This window comes from Camelus dromedarius, chromosome 31 (assembly GCF_036321535.1).
Source record: "Camelus dromedarius isolate mCamDro1 chromosome 31, mCamDro1.pat, whole genome shotgun sequence".
In the NCBI taxonomy this organism is placed as follows: Eukaryota; Metazoa; Chordata; class Mammalia; order Artiodactyla; family Camelidae; genus Camelus; species Camelus dromedarius.
In genome coordinates this window covers 5,829,544-5,849,980 of record NC_087466.1, presented here as the reverse complement: position 1 = coordinate 5,849,980, position 20,437 = coordinate 5,829,544, and the positions used below count along the sequence as shown (strand labels likewise).

General features: G+C 57.5%; 2 protein-coding genes across 2 annotated transcripts; one reads left to right on the top strand and one right to left on the bottom strand.

Annotated features, from left to right (window-relative positions):
* Positions 1 to 4,324: 4,324 nt before the first annotated feature.
* On the top strand, positions 4,325 to 9,856 carry GAS2L1 (growth arrest specific 2 like 1). Its single transcript, XM_031442990.2, has 6 exons — positions 4,325 to 4,473; positions 5,428 to 6,079; positions 7,473 to 7,580; positions 7,662 to 7,758; positions 7,845 to 8,016; positions 8,520 to 9,856. The coding sequence occupies exons 2-6, from the start codon at positions 5,447 to 5,449 to the stop codon at positions 9,556 to 9,558; spliced, it is 2,049 nt and encodes a 682-aa protein (XP_031298850.2). The 5' UTR covers positions 4,325 to 4,473; positions 5,428 to 5,446; the 3' UTR covers positions 9,559 to 9,856.
* Positions 9,857 to 10,015: 159 nt separating this feature from the next.
* RASL10A (RAS like family 10 member A) lies at positions 10,016 to 12,798 on the bottom strand. The gene is made up of 3 exons (XM_031442991.2): positions 12,103 to 12,798; positions 10,959 to 11,083; positions 10,016 to 10,661 (listed from the first exon to the last, which is right to left on the bottom strand). The coding sequence occupies exons 1-3, from the start codon at positions 12,319 to 12,321 to the stop codon at positions 10,394 to 10,396; spliced, it is 612 nt and encodes a 203-aa protein (XP_031298851.1). The 5' UTR covers positions 12,322 to 12,798; the 3' UTR covers positions 10,016 to 10,393.
* Positions 12,799 to 20,437: the final 7,639 nt, after the last annotated feature.

Here is a 20,437-nt window from a genome sequence, read left to right as displayed (position 1 = left end):
CTCAGGCGCTGTGGTGGGGAGTGTGCGGGGAATCGGGGCCGTCAGGACCTGACAGCGCAGTGCTAGACGCGGTGCTGCCGCCGGCACGGAAAGGGGGTTCGCCCCTAGCCGTGTCTCAGAACATGGGGACGTTGTAGCCCAGGCCTCTGTGATCCGCCGTTGGGAGCGCTGTGCTGGGGTCTCGGGTTGGGAGCCCTCCGAAGGCCCTCTGTGAGTGCCCTTCCCGACACACTGCAGAACAAGGCAGGCCTGCCTCAGTGACTGACAGCTAAAGACAGGGGGCTGTTTTTACAATTTTCTTCCTACTCAGGTTATTGGTGCTTCCTTGATGTTATGGAGTTAGGCTGTTCACTGAATTTTGAAACTCTTTAAAGAGGTTCCTCTGTGTCCACCTCCTCTCCCTTTCTAGAGCCCGTTTCTAATCAGGCTTTTGCCTCTACTGCAACAGTAACGACCTCCGCGTACCACATCAGTGGTGGTTCCTTCTCAGCTCTCTGGCCTCTGCTGCCCTCCTCTTCCTGACCTCTAAATGAAGGGGGGGCCCCAGGCTGGTGTTGGGGCTCCTCTGACCCCCTCACTGCCTGGCTGACCTCCCGCCAATCATGCTGCTGACATCACACCCTCCTCCCAGGTGCCAGCTCCTCCTGGGGGTCCAATGGGCCTAAAGCTGGGCTGGATCCTGCCCTACCCCTTCCTCCACCCCATCTCAGCAAATGAAGTGCTTGTCCCCTTGTCCAGAACCTTGGAGTCCTTGACTCCTGTTCTCTCAGACCCCAACCTAAACCATCATGCACTACAAAATACAGCACAGCCTAAGAGACACCACGCCACCCACCTCCACACTGGCTGGGCTTCCTGGTTCCCTAGGCCCCTCTAGCCCTTCCACCCCAGAGACTGAATTTTTGACACCTTAAGTCCCTGCCATTCTTGACACCCTCCAGGGGCTTCCACCACACTGGCCAAGACCCATGAGTCCCCATGAGAGCAGGCCTCCCTCAGGCCCCTGTGACCTGAGCTGCCCTGCTCTGCTCTCCTCCCTGCAGTCCTGCCATGGGGCCAAGGACGCCCCCACCTCAGCCTTGGCAGGCGTCAGAGCCAGAGTTCACAGCCCTGAGGCCTAAACATAACCAAAAACGTCAATAACCAAAACATCCCTGGGCCCCTGTGTCTAGCCAAGCACTGCCTCAACACATCCAATTCCTAACCACCCCTGTAGGTGGAGCATATGCCCCTGTTGCTCAGGTGAGAAGGCAGGTCTTGCCATCGTGGGAGGACAGGGCGAGAGCTGAAGGCAGCCCCCTGAGACGAGACGCTCCTGTACTTGCCCCTCCACAAGAGTATCTTGTTGCCTAAGGGCTGGGGGACCTAGCAGCATTGGGTACCGATCAGCTACCTCCCCAGCCTGCAGCCACTGCAAGGGAACTACAAGCAGCCCTCACTGGACCTGCTGCAGGGACAACCACCACGTGCGACAGGCACTGCCCATCTGCCTGGAGCTTGAGGCCGCCCAAGAGCGGCCTCGCGTCCCTGCCTAGAGAAGGGTTTAGGTCCCAGGTGCCCGGGCCTAGGGTGGAGGTGTTGATATCAGGCAGACCAGTTCCTCAGCCAAAAAATGTCTGGACTCACCTCAGATGCCCCCAGGCAGCACGGGTTCCAAGCCCTGTCTCAAAGAAGCCCAGGGAGGGGTGGGAGTGCTGGGAATCCGGTTCCACACTGCTCCAACCCCTCAAGTGTTCCTGGTCATTCACACTCATGGTCCCCCAGGGCCACACCCCGCAGGTCCAGGCAAAGGTCAAGTGGTCAGTGGGAGACTGATCTCTGCCCCACGTGCGGACAAAGGCCCGCAGGGACTGGCTCACCTGCTCCACAGAAAGGATTGTGGCCCAAGGACAGTGCAATGACAAGGCCAGACACCAGGCCCACCAGGGGCCAACCACTGACTAAAGCTTCCCCATCCTGCCCCCTCCTGACAGAGTTGCCAGGTGCAGGGCAAGCAGGGAGACAAAGAGTGATGGCTGGTTGGAAAGCAGGCCTTCCTGGGCTTTCTGGTCTTGCTTCTCCCTCATGGAGGACACAGGAGACAGCTCAGGGAAGCTTGGGGTCACTCATCCCACAGCCAGGGCAGAAGCAGTCGCCATGGTTGGACACACATCTGGATGGAGCAGCCTGAAGTCCCCTGCGGGTGACTCACTCATCCTGGGCTGTGCTCACAGGTCAGTCTAGCCTGGAGAGCATCAGGTGGACCCAGCCAGGACTGAGCTGCCTGGTGCCAGGGCTCGGGCCTGCCAGTGAGAGCTTTGCTTGAATCATCCAAGCTCCGGCTGCAACCAAGGCCAGTAGGCTGCTGCTCCCCAGCACCCAGCAGCAGGGGCCCAAAACCCAACCATGCACTCACTGTCCAAGGGCCAGCCCAAGCCTGCGGAGGAGCCACAGCCTTCTGGACTCAGAGGTGGCCCTCTGGGGTCTGGGCTCAGGACAACCATAGCCCAAAACTCTCATCCCTCTAGTGGTGTCTGTGCTGCCCTTGGTCCTGCAAGGAAGAGGAGAGGTCCCCATACGACAGAGGGAGTTGAAACCAAGGCCCTCCATGGCCTGGGCTGTGGGTCTGGCCACACTGGTGGGCACCACACCTGCCACATGTCCTAGAATCAGAATGTTGACATATCTGGTGTGCAGTGGGCCTCTGTGATGGAGGTGGAGAGGAAAAAGTATCCCCCCACACACACACACACCCCATCACCCCCTCCTCAGAGGAGTAGTGGACACAGCCCCAGCTGCACTGGGCTAAGTAGTAACATTTTCACAATTCTATAATGAAACTACCACTGTTGTCCCATTTTGCAGATGGTCCAGCTGAGGCTTAGAGAGCTTAACTGTCTCAACCAATGACCAACAGCGGGGCTTAGGTTCAGCCTGACCTCTCCTGTGTCTAGGTAGACATGAGTAAGAGATTCCCACACAGCTGCTAACCACGCACATCCCTTGCCCTCTCTGGGCCTCAGTTTCCCTAAATTGTAAAAGAACACGCAAAAAAATCCTATCTCATAGGATTATTTTGAGAATTAAGTTTCTTACTATTCCGCAACTATTACTACTTTTAGTTGCTGGCCTTCCTCGCTCTGCACGGGGGGAGGGGCTGGAGGAAAGGTAGAGTGGGATCTGCACCAGCTGGGTATCAGAGAGAGAGCCCATCTTTTGAAAGGTCATGAGGACTTAGTCCAGACAATGTACATAAACAGCCTGGCACCAGGAGGTCAGGCACACAGTAGGTCCTCAACAAATGCCCCTGATCCTCGAATGAGGGTAATTGTTTAAATCTCGGCTCCACCAGCTACTCTCCTGACTGAGCCCAAGTTTGGGCATAAGAAGTGTCCCTCATAGAGGTGACCCATTGGTTTCTTCAGGTCAAGGGCGCATAGCAGGGCTGACACACAGTAGGGGCTTTATTAAAGTTCTTAGCATTGACCTTTGGTGGTGGTGCTTCCCCTCAAGCAGCCCCGCCCGCCTGGCCAGCAAGGCCGCTACCCAGCCAGGCCTGGCGTCCCCGCCCAGCCTCAGCTGGGGGCAGGATTTCCCTGCTGGTCCCAGCCAGGGCCAGATCCCTCCTCTGCGGTTTAAAAAGAAACAAGCTCTTCTTAACCCTCCAGAGCCAGGCTGCCGCCCATCCTCCTCTGCCTTTATTCTGTGCCCAACCTGGACAGCCAGAGGTGGTCCAGGACTGGCCCTTCCCTGCCACAGCTGGGGCTGTGACAGACTCATGGGCCTTAGCTACCCACCTACCCTTCTGAGCCTCAGTGTCCTCATCTAAGAAACAGGTTCCCCTAAGGTCAGGGTTAACAAAGCGCTTTCGATGAGGAGCCAGTCGCTGAGTGGGGGTAACAGAGCCATCTTCCCCTCCCAAGGGCAGCCCTGGGGGTAGGAAGCCCGCCTCATTTATCTGACCTAAGGAGGTCTACTCCACCGGAGGTGACTTTGCAGCCCCTGCCCCTATCGCTTCCTGAGTTGTCTTGGAAACAGGCCGCAGGGCTCACCCAGGGAGTCCATTATCTGGGGAAGGGGTATAACTAAAAACACCCAAACTGCTTCCCAGGAGACCAAGGACGGTGGAAGGGACCCAGGGAACTAGCCTGGGTGGAGATGGGATGTCTGGGCCGGTAGGGTCGCCTGGGGACTCTGGTCCCGCCTCCGCCCAGGGCTGGGCTGACTCAGTCCCGCCCCTAATCAGGAGACTCCAGTCCCTCCCCAACCCGCCCGGCCAGCCCGGGAACAGCGTGGCCCCTTTAAGAGCGCTCAGCCCCGCCTACCCCTCCGGGCCGGATCCGAATTCCAGGGAGGCGGGGCGGAGACGGCGGGCGCGGAGGACGCGGTGGTGGGACCGGATCGGCTGTGACTCGGAAGGCGCCTCCCTGCGGCAGCCCGGCCTGGCTCCGGCCCGGCCGGGGCGATGCTCCCCGAGGCCGCGGGATGAGCCAGGTGAGCGCGGGGACCCCCAACACCCCCTACCCACCGCACACTCATGGGGACTTGGTGGCGGCAGCCACGGCCTCTGTTCCCAGGGCTGTGTGACCTTGGGCAGCCCCGCACCCTCTCTGGGCTGAAGCCCAGAGGGCACAAGGCTGGCAAAGGCTGTTCTGAGTTCCGGCCCACACTCACCAGCCTGGGGCGCCAGGGAGGCTCCTCGGAGGAGGCGGGGCCTGGCCCGGGCGAAACCGGCCGCCAAATAACGCTCCGGATCAGCAATGAGGTGCCGGCCCGCCTGGGCTCCGCTACCCACTCCTCTGCGACCTTGAGCAAGCTCTGCGCCTCAGTTTCCTCATCTGTGAAACGGCAATAATATCACTGCGCACTCAACGCTGACTATAGTCATTGTGATTACTTTACTATTGCTGCCGTTATGTCGTTGTTATAATGACACAGTCCTTAGAGAAAGGGGGCTGAAGGTGGACCTAGGCTCTTTCCGGAGGAAGTGGGATCCACTAGCCCTGAGCAGTGGAACTAATACCTCTTAGGTCGCAACCAGGGTTCCTACTGTGAGTCCAGGGCTGTGGGCTTCATCTGTCTAGGGCTCAGCTCTTCATCTGTCACTCACGGCAGTAAGGATGGGTGCCTCTCTGCCCTGGCCGGAGGACTCAGCCAAGTCCCTCAGTCCGCCCCCACACCCCCGCCCCACACAGAAGAACCAAACAGCAAACACTTGAGGACACTAAATCATTTATAAAAATTATCCATTAGTTCCTATGAGAAACGTAATGTTGTTGTACCCACTTCACAGACAGGAAAACTGAGGCGAGAAGTGTATCATAGCCAGGGCTCAAACCCAGGCATTTGGTCTGAAATGACTGATGGGTTGGGGTGTTCTGCGGCTTAGTCTGTACTGAGCGCTTGCTCGGTCATCACAGCAATCCTGACCAGTATCCCTGCCCACAGTGACTCGGCTGGCCCGGGCATGGCGGACCCAGTGGTGGGCATTGCGGGCTCGGCGGCCAAGAGTGTGCGGCCATTCCGCTCGAGTGAGGCCTACGTGGAGGCCATGAAGGAGGACCTGGCCGAGTGGCTCAACGCCTTGTACGGCCTGGGTCTGCCCAATGGTGGCGATGGCTTCCTGACGGGGCTGGCCACAGGCACCACCCTGTGCCAGCATGCCAACGCTGTCACCGAGGCCGCCCGCACAATGGCCGCTGCCCGCCCGGCCCGCGGGGTGGCCTTCCAGGCACACAGTGTGGTGCCTGGCTCCTTCATGGCCCGAGACAACGTGGCCACCTTCATCGGCTGGTGCCGAGCAGAGCTGGGTGTGCCCGAAGTGCTCATGTTTGAGACTGAGGACCTAGTGCTACGAAAGAATGAGAAAAGCGTGGTGCTGTGTCTGCTGGAGGTGGCGCGGCGTGGAGCCCGCCTCGGCCTGCTGGCCCCTCGGCTCGTGCAGTTCGAACAGGAGATTGAGCAGGAGCTCCGCGCCGCACCCCCGGTCCCTAACACCCCCACTGCTGGGGAGGACACCGCCGAGACCTCTGCCACCCCTGGGGCTCCTGCACGGGGGCCCCGCATGACACCCAGCGACCTGCGCAACCTCGACGAGTTGGTGAGTCCCCGGATTCAGGGCAGGTGCCCAGCGGCCCCGCTTAGGCTTGAGTACCCAGCATTGTGTGCTTGGGGCCAAACCACAGAGCTGGTGCCCACAACCTCCCAGGGCCCACCCGCGCATCTGCAGGACAGCTTGCCCCATGGGAAGGGTGCATGTGTTAAGCACCAAGTGTATATACCTGGCCCCAAGGAGATGAGCAGGCCCAGAGAGGGAGAGATGCTGGGTGAGGCCCTGCCTGGTAGAAAACTCAGCTCCACTGCATGATCTCCTGCTTCCTTCATGTGCTAACTATGCACCAGATAAGTGCTGGGTGCACCTTCATCCAGGGGGCTGCATGATTTGAGCCCCTCCTGTATGCCCTCCCTGCACTCAGCTGCTAGACAGTTGCATCTACATCACTGAGCTTGAGGTTGAATGGGTGCCCATGTGGTTTGGTCCTGGGTAAGGCACCTGGCACACAGTAGGCACTGATTGAGTGCTGAGGGAGGCTCCCAGGGGCTCCCACTCCCCATGGCCCTGCTGCACATCACTTATCTGGGAAGCCAAGCCCAGCCTGGCTTCTGCTACTGGGAGTGGAAGTCCTATTAGGAGCTGCAGGATTAGTTCTACTCTGAGCATAGGAGGTGCCAGACCATGCCTTCAGCTCCCTCCTCCTCTTCCTGGGACCTGGGTGTCCCTGACACCCCCACAGCTGGGCCAAGAGTTTCCTTCTTATCAGGAGGTTAGGACACGCTGTGCATGTCCTGGAGGTGGGTAGCCGGATGGCTGTGGGTAGAGGCTGCCACCCCACCTCATCCTGGGCCAGGGTCATCCGAGGCTCCACCTGCTCATTTTCTCAGGCGGCTCCGCTGTGGGCGAGGAGGCGGGCAGGGCCGCCCACATAGCCTTCCTGGCAGCTCCCGGGGTGGGGAGCATGTGGGCAGACGTGTGCTTGCCGGGTGAGGGGCCTGGTATGCATGTCGGTGTGTACGTGTGCCCCATGAGTCTATGGCACTCCCGTCTTGTGGTGGGGGTTCCCTGCGTTCGTGGCCTGTCACCTGCCTCCTCCCTGAACCTGGCCTTCTTGTGGGCCTCAACATTCATGTCTCTGAAGTGGGTGAAGGGGGAGTGAGGATGGGCTCAGGGACTTCAAGGATGTGCCTTGTTGGGGTCCCTGGCCTGACCACAGCCCCTCTGTCTTATCCTGGCTAGCTCTCTGACCCCTGGTAGCCAATGGGGAAGGAGAGCTGGTGAAAGGCCAAGTGCAGAGGCTGCACTCAAGTCTGGGGCAACACAGTCCATGCCCCCGTTTCCCAGAAGGACTTAACCTCCTCCTGTCCCTGGAGTTGCTGACATCAGGCCCCAGGATGGACTTGACCCCTGACCACCAGCCTCTCCTCTCTGGCCTCAGGTGAGGGAGATCTTGGGCTGCTGCACCTGCCCAGACCAGTTTCCCATGATCAAAGTCTCAGAGGGGAAGTACCGTGTGGGAGACTCCAGCCTGCTCATCTTTGTGCGGGTGAGTGAGGGGCTACCTGAACAGGTGGCAGCCCGGGAGGTGGGGGTCAGGCCGTGACCTGACCACGCTGGGCTCCCACAGGTGCTTAGGAGCCATGTGATGGTTCGCGTGGGCGGTGGCTGGGACACCCTGGAGCACTACCTGGACAAGCATGACCCCTGCCGCTGCTCCTCCACCGGTCAGTGCCCACTGTGGGGGCAGGTGGGCGGGCGGGCACCTCTGTGGCTCCAGCCCTCACACGTTGCCTGTCCTCTGTCCCTGCAGTCCACCGCCCGCCCCAGCTGAGGGCTGGCACCTTCTCCCCGCAGCGGGTGTCACCTACCCCCAGTCCCCGAGCTGGTAGCCCAGCCCCAGGGGCTGAGCGCCGGGGCTCCCGCCCCGAGGTGACACCTATTAGCTTACGCAGCTCAAAGGAGGGGCTCGAGACCCCACTCAGGTAAGAGGCAGAAGGACTCGGGGGTGAGGGGACCGGGGGTTGCCCACCAGGGCCTGGATGACTGGGCTCCAATGACTCACACCCTGGGAAAAGTTCCCGTGGGTGGGGGTGGGCCTGGCTTCCCGTCTCCAGGGCAACGCAACCAAACGAACAACACAGCTGGGCGGGCCCTGGGGGCTGGGTGGCGGCCAGTCCAACCCTGCTTCCCTCTGGCCTGCCCAGGAAACCAGAGGCCTGGGGAGAAGAAGCTTAGGGCCTTGCTTCTTCCGCTGCTCGGGGTGGTGGGTGGTCCTGGCTGCCGGAAGCTGTGGCAGAGTCTCTCACTTCTCCCTGGAAGTCCCCAGGACGGACGGAAGCCCTTGGCTCCGGCACTCACATACACCACCAGCACCGCAGGTGTCTCCCCTGCCCCCCAAACACTCGGAGGCTCGTCCCTTTCCCTGCCCTTTCTGCGCGCCAGTTGCCTCTGCATTTCCCCATCTCTCTCTTGTTCCCCTGCCCAGGACCCGGGACCAGCTGCCCCCCAATCCCCGCTCCCGCCGCTACTCCGGGGACAGCGATTCCTCTGCCTCATCAGCCCAGAGTGGTGGCCACCTCGGCCCCCGCAGTGAAGACTCAGGCACTGGCCCCCGGCGGGAGCGGCCCAGCCGGCGGGTGACCACAGGCACCCCGGCCTCGATGAGACGGCCCCCTGCCCCACGCAGCCAATCCCGAGACCGGCTGGATCGGGGGCGGCCGCGTGGGGCCCCAGGAGGCAGGGGAGGCCAGCTGTTGGCCTCCAACCCTGCCCGGCGGGCCCGGAGCCAGAGCCGCGAGGAGCAGGCTGTGCTGCTGGTGCGTCGGGACCGAGATGGGCAGCACTCGTGGGTGCCACGGGGCAGGGGCAGTGGGGGCTCGGGCCGGAGCAGCCCCCAGACTCCCCGTGCCCACAGCCCTGCAGCACTCAGGCCTCCCCGGGCCCTCAGCCCCAGTCCAGAGTTGAGCACCACCCCGGCCAGTGTCTTCCGCACCCCCTTGCAGCTTGACCCAAAGCAGGAGCAGCAACTCTTCCGGCGCCTGGAAGAGGAGTTCCTGGCCAATGCCCGAGCCCTTGAGGCTGCTGCTGGCGGGACCCCCTCTGGACCAGCCCCTGACCCGGTTCGGGCCCCAGACCCTCAAGCTCCCGACTCAGCCTACTGTTCCTCCAGCTCCTCCTCTTCATCCCTCAGCGTCCTGGGTAGCAAGTGTGGCCAACCTGGGGACTCTGGCAGGATGGCCAACGGGCTGCCCGGGCCCCGAGGCCCAGCCCTGTCCAGTTCCTCCGATGAAGGCAGCCCCTGCCCTGGTGCAGGGGGCCCACCAGATGCACCTGGGGGCCCCCTGGCCGGCCCAGAGGCCCCAAGGACCTGGGCACGAGGCCGGATGGACACACAGCCTGACAGAAAACCCTCACGCATCCCCACACCCAGGGGCCCCCGCCGCCCATCTGGACCCACGGAGCCTGGGTCCTGGCATGCCCTGCACTCAGTCAACCCAAGGGTGGAGCCAGATTCCTGGATGTGATGGACCAGACCAGCTGACCCCAGTCCTCCATTCCTTCTCCTTTTCCTTTGTGGCCTTAACCCCTCTGCATCAGGGAGCCCCCTCCCCTGCCTCTTGGGGACCAGACCTCATGGGACCAGACCCCTTGGGACCACATGGCACAATGGGACCTGTTGTACATTCCGGTTGGGGGATGAGCATTGCTATTTAATTACTAATATTATTGACTGCCTTAGAAGAGGCTGGGCCAGCCCAATGAGGACCTCTCCTGAGGTCCTGTGGCCCTGCAGAGACTGACAGTAAAGTTTTGTTCCAGCTACTTGTGTCTGCTTCTTGGAGACTCAGCCATTAGGCCATCACACCCATTTGGGGACCCTGATTACATGTTGGGATTCTGGAGTTAACTGTCAGGGGCCAGTGCCTAGCAGCTCTGACCTCTAGGCTTAAGATTATCCTGCCCACCCCAGAAATGCCCGGTGCACTTGAATTGTTTACCCTTTTATTACCTCCTGAGAGGTGTGACTTAACAGTTCGTCCAGTGAAACTCCAAGAGCAGTCTGCGACTTTCCAATCACGTTCATAGCCAAGCCCCTCCATCCAATCGGATCATGACCCAATGAAACCCCAGGAAGGACTAATCTTGTCCAATGGGGCTTGGGGCCTGGCTGTGTCCAATGAAATTCAGAAAGAGGTCTGTCGCCCAGGTGACTGGGTGGGAGCGTTCCTCAGCCAATCAGGGAGGAGAGTCTGTCCTGTCCAATCCCGACAGAAGTTGGGCAATCTCATCCAATCCGGGTCCCCGGTTGTTCCAGTCAAATGGAGGCCCCCCCGCAATTGGCGGCAGCGTCCAATTCGGTCACATGAGGCTGCAGCGCGCCGGATGCAGCGCCCCCTGCAGGCGCAGAGCCGGGTGCGCAGGGCGTGCGCGCACCAGAGCGCAGCGCAGCAGCTCGCGGAAGAGACGCAGCACGTGCCAATTGTACTTGGCGGAGCACTCGAGGTAGCCGCAGCGCCAGCCCCTGCGCACCAGGGCGGCCAGTGTGCGCCGAGGGCCGAAGCGCAGCCGCTGCCGATCCCGCTTGTTGCCCACCACAAGGATGGGCGCCTCGGGTGCGCCTGCCGGCCTGCGAGCCAGATGGAAATCAGGGTCGCTGTGCCATGGCCGGAGCAGACCTCTGTCCGTGGGTATATACACTCAGGAGCATCCCCTCCCGCGGCCAGAGACCCCCAGTAAACACTATACCCGCTTGGCCCAAAGACCGCACGAGACTGGAGACCTCCCACGGACAGAAGTCTGGCTCGGAGGGCCTGACACCAGGCCCAGGATGGCGGAAGAACCCACCCACTCGCCTCCGGCAAAGGCCCAACCAGACCAGCAAACACTGCTCCCCTCCCCATACGCAGCTCCGACCGCCCCGCACCTGGTCTCCGCGATGCGCTGCCGCAGCGTCTTCACGTAGTCAAAGCTGTCCGGGCTGCAGATGTCATAGACTAGCACAAAGGCGTCCGTGTCCTGCAAGTTCCAATCCTTAGGGTCTGGCCACTCCTGGGGGCGGAAGGCGGGAGTTTCCCTAAGCCCCCTTCCCACTATCCGACACCCAGACCTTCTGCAGGGCCTTTGATGCTAAATCCACAGTTCATGCTCAGGCCTTGGCTGTCCTCATCCTTGTCTGTGCCTCCTCTCCCCCAAGTTCTCTGGGCCCTACTATCCTCATGGCCGCCGGGGTATAAATTTCCAAACCGTGCCTGAAGCAGGTCAGCCACCAGCCCTCCTTCACTCTGAGTCTCCTCTCCCCTCACCCCTAGCATCTTCCTTCTCCTTCAGTTTCCCACAGCTCAACTCGGGTCAGGCCCCACCCCTTCCCAGAAGCCTTCACTGGTAACTACTGCCTCTAAGCCTAATTACAAAGCCTTGAGCCCGTGTTCCCCGAGCCCACAGAGACCACTGACTGGCGGCAGCTGTACATGGTTAGGCCTTCCTACCTGGAATGTTTGTGCTGCTTAATCAAAACTTCAATCATCCTTCCAGGTTTATCCCAAATACCACCCCCTCTAGGAAGCCCTTCTTAATCCTGCCTGCTCTTTCCTCTTCACTTCTCAAAGACATTGGCTCCAAGTATTCAAAGTCTGTCCTGGACTTTGCACAAATTACTAGACGAGCCTTTGCCGCAGGTCACAGGAATGAAAGAGCAGAGAATGACCCCCTGCCTAGAAAGTACACTCCTGTGCCTGGCTTCAACCTCTCCCACTACTGCTCAGGGAGGCAAGGCCATGCTCCCCCAGGCACTCATCCTCACCCACCAGCGGAGGCAGGCAAATAGAGAGGCATTTAAGAAGAAGAAAAAAAAAAGCCACTTTGCAAAATCGCCGGGTCTTGGGCCTGGTTTAAGGCAACTTCAGGCGGGCAGAAGGGGTGAGATATACAAATACCAGGACAGACATTCATCCTTCAATCCATGAGCACAGTCGGGCACCCTGGGACCGTCCACACGGACACGCACGTGTGTGCCGAGCATCCGCACCCAAATGCTGTCACACGCCCCTGCCCGCCCCTCGAGCTGCTACCTCTAGACCCCCGGGGCTCTGACCGGGGCCAGCACCATCGCCGTCGCGGATACTCAGGTCGTAGACAGCGCCGTCGAGCAGCACCGCGGGCCGGTAGAGGCGCGGCCCGTCCGTGGGACGGTGGCGCTCGGGGTAGTCACCGAAAAGGAACTGGCGGATGATGGCTGTCTTGCCCACGCCGGGGGCGCCCAGCACGGCCACCCGCAGGCTGCCCCCCATGGCCCGCGCGCGCTGCTGCGCCCCGTGCTGGGAAGCCTCATGGGCCGGCGCCGCCCCGCGCGCTCCGCGCGCCCCGCGCGCCCTGCCCCGTGCTCCACGGCCCCGCCGCGCTCTTCATCGCCCCTCGCAGCACCTGGGGCCCCGAGAGGCCAGGACGGAGGACCGATCTGGCGGTGGGCGGGCAGACAGACAGCCGAGCAGGCCGACGGCAGACGCACGAGCAGCTCCGGCGGGTGCCAAGCTCGGGAGAGAGCAAACCCAGCGCGCTGCGTTCAAACACGGCCTCCGCCCCGTAACGCCGCGACTGGAGGCGCCGCCGGCAGCGCCGGGCACCGAGGTCGGACCTCCTCGCAGCGCGGGTCCGGCGGCAGAGCGGGGCGCGGGGGCCGACGCTGCCTCTCGGCGTCTCCGTCCCTCCGTCCTTCTCTCTCTCCGGCGCCCGGAGTCGCCGCCCCAGTCGGCCGCGAGAGCGAGCGAGGAGCGAGCGGAGAGTCCTGGAGGCGGCGATGAGGTAACCGCCTGCCCGCCCGCCCCTCCCACCTCCCCGCTACCCGGCCGGGACGCCCCTCCCGGGAAGGGTCGCGGGAAGGTGACTGGGGTGTAGGGATCCCAGGAAGGGACCCAGCCCCCTTCACATTCTGTGCTCCTGTCACCCGCTCCAAAATAGAAGTCCCTTCCCACCCACGCCCCCGTCCGCTCCTCCAAAACCGCTCCCGCAAGCTGGCTCCTCACAAACCCGGTCCGCTGGAGTCAGCCCGCGCCGGTCGGATTCAGCCCAGCTGTGTGACCTTGGGCGAGTCGCCCGCACTGCACTGACTCCACTCCGCATCCATCAAAGGCAGACACCGTTTCTTGAGACCCTACTACGTGCCAGGCCCTTTACTAAGTTATTACCTACATGATCCTTACATCGACAGCTTCAACCTGGTGTCTCTGAGGCAGGAGAAAACTGAGGCGGGACAGGGGACTCTGCAAGGTTGAGGGGCAGCAGGTGGCCCCTGACACGCAGCCTTGTGGTCTCCTCTGAGGAGTTCTTCCACCTCCGTCCTGCCCACAGGGGTAAATGGCCAGCACTAAGTAATGTGTCAAATGGCGTCATGGAGGGGGGCTGTGATAGACTGCTGAACCCAAGATGTACCCTGTCACAGCAGCTCAGCCCCAAATCCCTGCCCCAACAAGGCTGAAAGATCAGAAATTGGTCAACACCACCTTCAGCACTGCTAAGGCCAAGTTTTCTGCCTGAGGGTCCACCTGTAGCTTCCCTCAAACCCTGCAGCCTGCACGCTAGATTGCCGGAGCCCAGATCCCTGTTCCCTGGAGCTGGAGGGAAGCTCCTTCCCCATCGGGGCTTAGGAAGTCTGGCTTTACCAGCCTCATCCTCTGCCTCTGCTTGCCTACCCACTGTGGGGTGTGCCCACATCTCTCACCAGATGCCCAGGTACTGGACGAAATGCACAGACATCTGTTTCTGCGCTGACCAAGGATTTCACTTCTCTGTCTCTTCAACAAACATCCCCAATCTTACTGCTTGCCAGTATGCTGAGATGGATTTTAAAAAGAAAGAAAAAATCCCTGCCTTAATAGAGAATGTTTTAGAATACATGGGATCCTGGAATTTTATGAGCACAGACAACATGCCCACCCCAGGCTGGGGTAAGTGGAGGAGGGAGAAGGAGCAAAATTCTGAAGTAGGGAAGGGGGCGCATCCTCCAGGGAGCAGGTGATGGCAACCAGAGTGCATTTCCCCAGAGCACACTGGATCAGGGACCTCGGTCTGTTTTCACTCTTCTCCTCAACCACCAGGGAGTTCAGAGTCAAGAGTTGTGGCTACATCTGGCAGATGTTCCAGGTCTTCAGGCCCAGGGAGTGGGGACCCTTGGCTTTATCTTCCTTTCCTGCTGTGATTTTTCCCTTCACCCAGTTTCCCCTCTGACTTTTTAACTTTTCAGGCTTCTTGGTTTTGTGAGCTGCCTCAATTTCTTTGAGGAATAAGTCAGGGAGTAAATAAACTAGGTCCCCCCTTCCCTGTTGGCACTGAGCAGGGTGTGGGGCTGACATCAGGATGGTCCTCCTTAGGGCTGTAGGTGGGGCCCACCCCTGCCTGGAGCACCATCTCTTCTTGCCCCCGTCACACGTGGGAGCCAACTCTGGGCATCCCCTGGTCCTTTTTCTGGAAACCTTCCTCATTTCACTTTCAGACAGAGCACCCTCTTTCTTGGGCAGGGCTTCCTTGGGAACCACAAACAGGGCTGTGTGTGAGGCACCTCCAGGCCCCAGTGCGTGGACTTGGGATGATGGAGGACACTCTGGACAGGGTATGTCCGAACGCTGCCACAAAGCAGACTCCACAGGGGTGACACATTCCTGAGGAAGCTCTCCCATCAGCGGCACCAGAGGTCATTCCAGTTTATCAAGGACCCGTGACATGCCAAGCCCTGATCATGGCTGCATGCTCAGTGAGGCTCAGACAGACACAATGATTTGCCCAAAATGATCCAGCAGGAAAATGGCAGCATGGGGACCAGAGCCCAGGACCTTAGGCCACTGAGCTTGACTTTGTGAGAAGCCCAACTTCATCAGGGCCCAGGAGCCCAAAGAGCTTCAGGAGGAGGTCCTGTGTGGAGGGACTTTGAGGAAGCCCCAGTTACGTGGGGGCTGAGCTGAGCTGTGACAGGAGTGGGCAGTCTGGTGCCAGGCTTCCCGAAGACTAGCAAACCAGGGAATTTGGGCTGCCTGTCGGCCTGGGATGTGAATTTGGAAGTTTCTCTTATCGGCCCCCACCCTCTTCCCCAACGAGAGGCAGTGGGCTGCCATCTGTGCCACCACTGCTCCCATGCCCCTCCCATCCAGTGCTCCAGGGAGCACCCACCAGGCATCCAGGCATCTGCTTCTTCAGCACATGGGACATGGCCCTTGGCATATGGTCTGCCCTCGGCATATGGTCTGCCCTCCATGTCTTGTGAGGGAGACAGACATTCAGCCAGGTGCAGACAGATGGAAACGGTAGCACAGGGCTGGTTCAGGCCTGGGGCGCTGAGGGGACCCAGGGGAGGCACAGCTTGGCTGAGGCGGTGATTGGGAAGGGCCTGATGACACGCTTCAGCTGAGCCCTGAAGTGCTGAGCCCTGGAGGACTGCACCACAGACAGTGGGTGGCTGGGAGGCAGCTCTGAGGGCCTGGGCAGGGACAGGGCTGGGAGGGGAACTGTGTCCCCCGGTTCATTGCCCACAGTCTCCCGACGCCAGCTTGGTGTCCACCTGCCACCTGACCTTTGTCCCCACAACTCCTCCCCATCCCGCCTGATTCCAGCCCTTCCCCGGGGTTGAGCACTGCGGACTGTGTCCAGCTCCCAGGGGTACTTGCTCTGGACTCCTCAGACCCAGTTATTTGGGTCAGTCCATCGACCATTCATCGTGGTCTGTCCTGCCTGTTAACCCCTTGTCCCAGCTTAACTCACCCCCTGAGCCCTGAATGGGGAAAACCCTTACCACTCAGATGTCTCACGCACGGTGGGTCCTTGGTGGCCATCGGAATGCCGCCCATTGATTGTAGCCAGTCCGCCCCCTGAAGGCGGCGGGATCTTCCAGCCATTGGGACACAAGGAGGCAGTGCAGGGCGGAGCTTCCAGGCCTGGGGAGTGAGACCTCTTGCGTTTGAAACCTCCTCCCCAGAGGTGTGTCATCTGCACAAGTTACTTAAACTCTCTGAACCTGTTTCCTTCTCTAAACAGAGTAATAATGGTCTTGACTTCACAGTTGCAGGATGACACGAGATGATACAAAGGGGAAAACGAGACAATTCAGTAAGGCTGGGGACTAAATTTACACACATAAAATAATTTCATTTTATATGCAAATAGCCGCTAGTTTACAAAATATCAGGGAGGTGTACATGCACACACAGGATGTAGCCATTTCCTGGTTCTGTTTACTGAGGGGGACTGGAAGTGTCACCTCACGAGCAACTAGCACGCCTGGCACCCAGATCTTGGTTTCTGATACTGAAAAAGCAACCAGGCTCCCTGGAGAAATGGCTGATGTGAGGCCTGGAGCAGGACAGACACAGGTCAGCCTGCAGCAGCTCATGATATTGGAAAGTAAGGAAATCTCAAAAGAAACCAAAGGATGAAACCACGTCAAAGGGACACAGCCAACTTGAAAGAGGTCCCAATCACCACAGCTTGAGCAATTTAAGCAACAAAATAATTAATGCACTTTTGGATTAAACCCAAATTATATTGTCTTTTTTTTTTTTTAGTGGAGGTACTGGCATTGAACCTAGGCCCTTGTGCATGCTAAACATGCACTGTACCACTGAGCTATGACCCTCCCCCCAAACCCAAATTATAAAATAAATATCCATGAGTCCAAGCTGATACAAATGATTGAATTAATAAATAAATGCAGAAGAAACAAATTTTCCTTGCAGAAGAATTCCCAATATTTTATGTAGCCGCTCCCTGCCTCCATACTCTTCCATGGATGTCGGCTGCACTTGGTGACTTGCTTCCAAAAAATGGAGTAGAGGAAAGGGAGGAAGTCCCTTCACGGCAGAGGAAGCTGGAAACAGGACCTTGGCCGAGTGATCCAGGCTAATGTGACTGTGATAAGTCATGTTGATAGCGTGTCCCCCGACACCTTTGTGGTCTCCTTCCTAAAACACTGTAACCCTAGTCTCACCATAAGAAACATCAGACAAACCCAAACTGAGGGACAGTCCACAGAATACCTGACCAGCCCTCCTCAGAATTGTTAAGGATAAAGAAAAGCTGAGAAACTGTCACAGACCCGAGGGGACTCAAGAGATATGACGAGCACATGGAACGTGGGATCTGGGAACAGAACGAGGACGTGAGTGGGAAAACGAGTCAAATCTGCATAAAGTCTGGCGTTTAGTTTACAAGTTATATGTTATATAATTTACGTTATTTATTTTGTATTGTAAATATATGTTATTCCTATACTTGTGTGTTATATATTGGCAAATATATATTTACATAAACATATATATAGAAGAGAATGGAAAAGATCCCACTTATAAAAGGAACCAAGAAATAGAAAATACTCAAAAATCTATGTAAGAATAAATGTTCATGCAAGCACTTGTAAATGAAGAAAATTTAAAATATATAGATGTAAAAAGAAAGCAATGGAAAGACATATACTCCTATATTCGGGTATAAAGATTAATATTATCACTGACATCCCCATGAGGATGTCAATTCTCTGTCAGTTAATATAAACATTTGATTTGATCCAAATAAAAATAACACCATCACTTAAAAATTTAGTTCTAAAGTTCAAATGGGACACAAAGGGTGAAAGAGGGCACTATAAATTAAGAAAATACAAAGGTACAATGCTTTAAAAAAAACACAGGGGCCAATGAATACACAAATTCTCTGGTTCAGAACAGAGTCCAGAAAAGCACTCATTTGTGTATGGAAACTGAGTATATGATACCAATGACACTTCAGATCTGTAGGGAAAAGATAAATTATTCAGTAAATGGTCTGGAGACAACGAGGTAACCAACCATCTGGGAAAAGAGTAAGTTGGATCCCTACCTCATCCCTAACATAAAGCCCACGTGGAACAGGCTCCAAATGCAACAGCTAAGACGAGCCAAGTACTGGAAAGAAAGAAGAGATGAAAAGAAGAGAAAAAAGAATTATACAACACAGTTTCAGCATGGAAAAGTGAAAACAGTAACAAAACGGGAGAAATAATGACCAACCAGAAAGCCAAGGACCAACAGCCATGTCGCAAGATGGCAGAAACCATGGAGACAGCTCCCAGAGGACAGACAAATGGCTCGGTAACATGCGAACGGAGGTGTGTTTAAAACACAGTCAGATACTGTTTTTTGCCTGTCACTTAAACACGTATCAACATGCTGAGTGTGTGAGAGTGCGGGGGAGCAGGCGTTTCATTCCTGGCCGCTGGGGGTGTAAACTAGAGAATTTTTAGCAGTAGCTATCAAGTGAGGAACACACCTACCTTCGACCCAGCCATTTCCATCTGAGAAATTTATCGACATATGAAAATGAACGTTCTCCGCAGTATCACTTGTACTAACACCACCACCGACACAACTCTGGACATCACGGCAAGGACGGGTTCATAATGGTGCCTCCACTTGACGGAAAACCATACAGCTGTTACAAAAAGGCACGAGGACGCTCTTGATAATGGATTAATCATGGAAGAGTCTCCAAGATATAAGTACAGTGCCAATCGGGGTGTGGTCCATGCCACCCTTTGTGTATAAAAAGGGAAAAGACCATATTAGACATTGTTGAGTTTCTTTGGAAGGTAACACTGGTTCCTTTAGGGAGAGGAATGAGAGATAGGATTATTTCACTTCTATCTCTTTTTGCCTTTTGGATTTTGAACCATGTGAATGCATTACCTTTTCAATACAAGAACAAAATTTTAAAATGTAAAATGCTTCTACCCTCTGGTCCAGCAATTCCAGGGCTAAATCCTACAGTTTCATGTGTGTCTACGAGCAAGGATGTCTGTAGGAAGGTATTCACTGCACCTTTGCTTGGACTCACAGAAGATGGAAACGGCTGGAAAGTCCACCTGCAGACACCTGCCCTTCTGCACAAGAGATCCCGAGGTGGGTCTACTCTACTGATAGGGAAAGCAAAGTGCTGGTAACATCTAGGGTGTGCTGCTATTTATTTAGTAAATACCTCCCTGGATTTGCTCTAGACGTACACAGAATTATTTTTGGAAGAAAGCCAAAATGTAGCAGAGAACTTTGCCTCTAGGGAGGAAAGCTAAGAACTGGGGAAGTGTGGAAGGGGGAGCTTTTAACCTTTGTGTGACTGATCTTACCATGGTCCAGAATCACTCTCTCCATTTAAAAAAAAAAAAAAAAACAAGGAGGGGGAGGGTGTAGTTCAAGTGGTAGAGCGCATGTTTAGCACGCACAAGGTCCTGGGTTCAATCCCCAGTACCTCTTCTAAAAATAAATAAACCTAATTACCTCCATCCCCTGTCAACCCCCCCCCAAACCCACAAAACCCCCAAACAAAGCAAACCACTACTTGAAGATAAAAAAACGTACAGTGAGGTCACACCACAGGCCTTGGCACGTGTTGGGCACACAGGGAACCTGACAGGCCCGTGTTTGGGGGATCCCCCCCAGGAACTGGTTGCTGTTGTTGAACTCCCCAACTGGCTGGGAAGACTCAGGACCCTGGAGGATCTTCTGCAAGATGCCAAGGCCCAGAGAGGCATTGGGCGCTGAGACTGGGAGGCCTGAGCACTGTGAGGACCAGGGAGGGCACGTGAGACAGGGCAGGCACATGAGGAGGGTAACTAGGGGGAGGGAGGAACAGGGAAGCTGAAGGGCACAGACTGGATGTCCCCTGGGGCACTTCTCCTAAAGGCTGGGGCCCCAGGGGCAGCACCTGGGGCTTGTTTTCCTGACGCAGTGACAAGGTCAGGCCCAGGCTGGGGTTCTTGGGAGTGAGACGGCACTTGCCCTCAGCTGCTCCCTCAGTGCGTGAAGGCGCTGCTGGGTCTCCTCGTGTGGGCGCTGTGTGTGTGTGTGTGGGGGGGGGCGGAATCATGATAGGGTCCCTTCCACAACTACCTGAGGCCCAAGGACAACGAACCTAGGGTGTCCCATGATAGACCAAGGGCCTCTGTCCGACTAGGCCAGCCTTTCTCATCAGCACCTCTTTGTCATCCTGGGGATTTGGTCCTGGGCCTCAGGTCACTGTCATCACGCCCCTGGGACAGCTGTCCTACTCTTCAACTCTGGCCCTCGGCAGTGGCAGAGTAGGGATAGCAAGTTCCGTGAGATTCCTGGAGGGCTGAACTGACATGCAGCGGGGTGGCTCTGGCGGTGTGTTCACAAGGTTGGGTGGGAGCTGGGCCCCAGCAGGTCAGGGGTGGCAGGCGACAGGGCAGGCCAGGGTGAATCCACAGCTGGAGACACTCCAGCTGTGTATGGGGCCTTCTGAGCCGGGGACTTTCAGGGGTTGTGCAGTCAAGGGCCTTGGTTGGTTCTAGACTCTGGGGTTCGGGGCAGTATGGTGATACACCAGAGGTGACAGGAGGGCCAGGTGTCCCTGCTGATGCCTGTCTTCCAGCCCTGG

Bases quoted from the DNA above. Each gene is read 5' to 3' on its own strand.
- RASL10A (XM_031442991.2), bottom strand. From the start codon at position 12,321: ATGGGGGGCAGCCTGCGGGTGGCCGTGCTGGGCGCCCCCGGCGTGGGC. The intron at 11,084-12,102 runs GTAGCAGCTCGA...TTCCGCCCCCAG, and splicing joins AGAGCCCCGGGGGTCTAGAG to GAGTGGCCAGACCCTAAGGA. The intron at 10,662-10,958 runs GTGCGGGGCGGT...TCTGGCTCGCAG, and splicing joins CAGCGCATCGCGGAGACCAG to GCCGGCAGGCGCACCCGAGG.
- GAS2L1 (XM_031442990.2), top strand. From the start codon at position 5,447: ATGGCGGACCCAGTGGTGGGCATTGCGGGCTCGGCGGCCAAGAGTGTG. The intron at 7,581-7,661 runs GTGAGTGAGGGG...GGGCTCCCACAG, and splicing joins GCCTGCTCATCTTTGTGCGG to GTGCTTAGGAGCCATGTGAT. The intron at 8,017-8,519 runs GTAAGAGGCAGA...TCCCCTGCCCAG, and splicing joins GGGCTCGAGACCCCACTCAG to GACCCGGGACCAGCTGCCCC.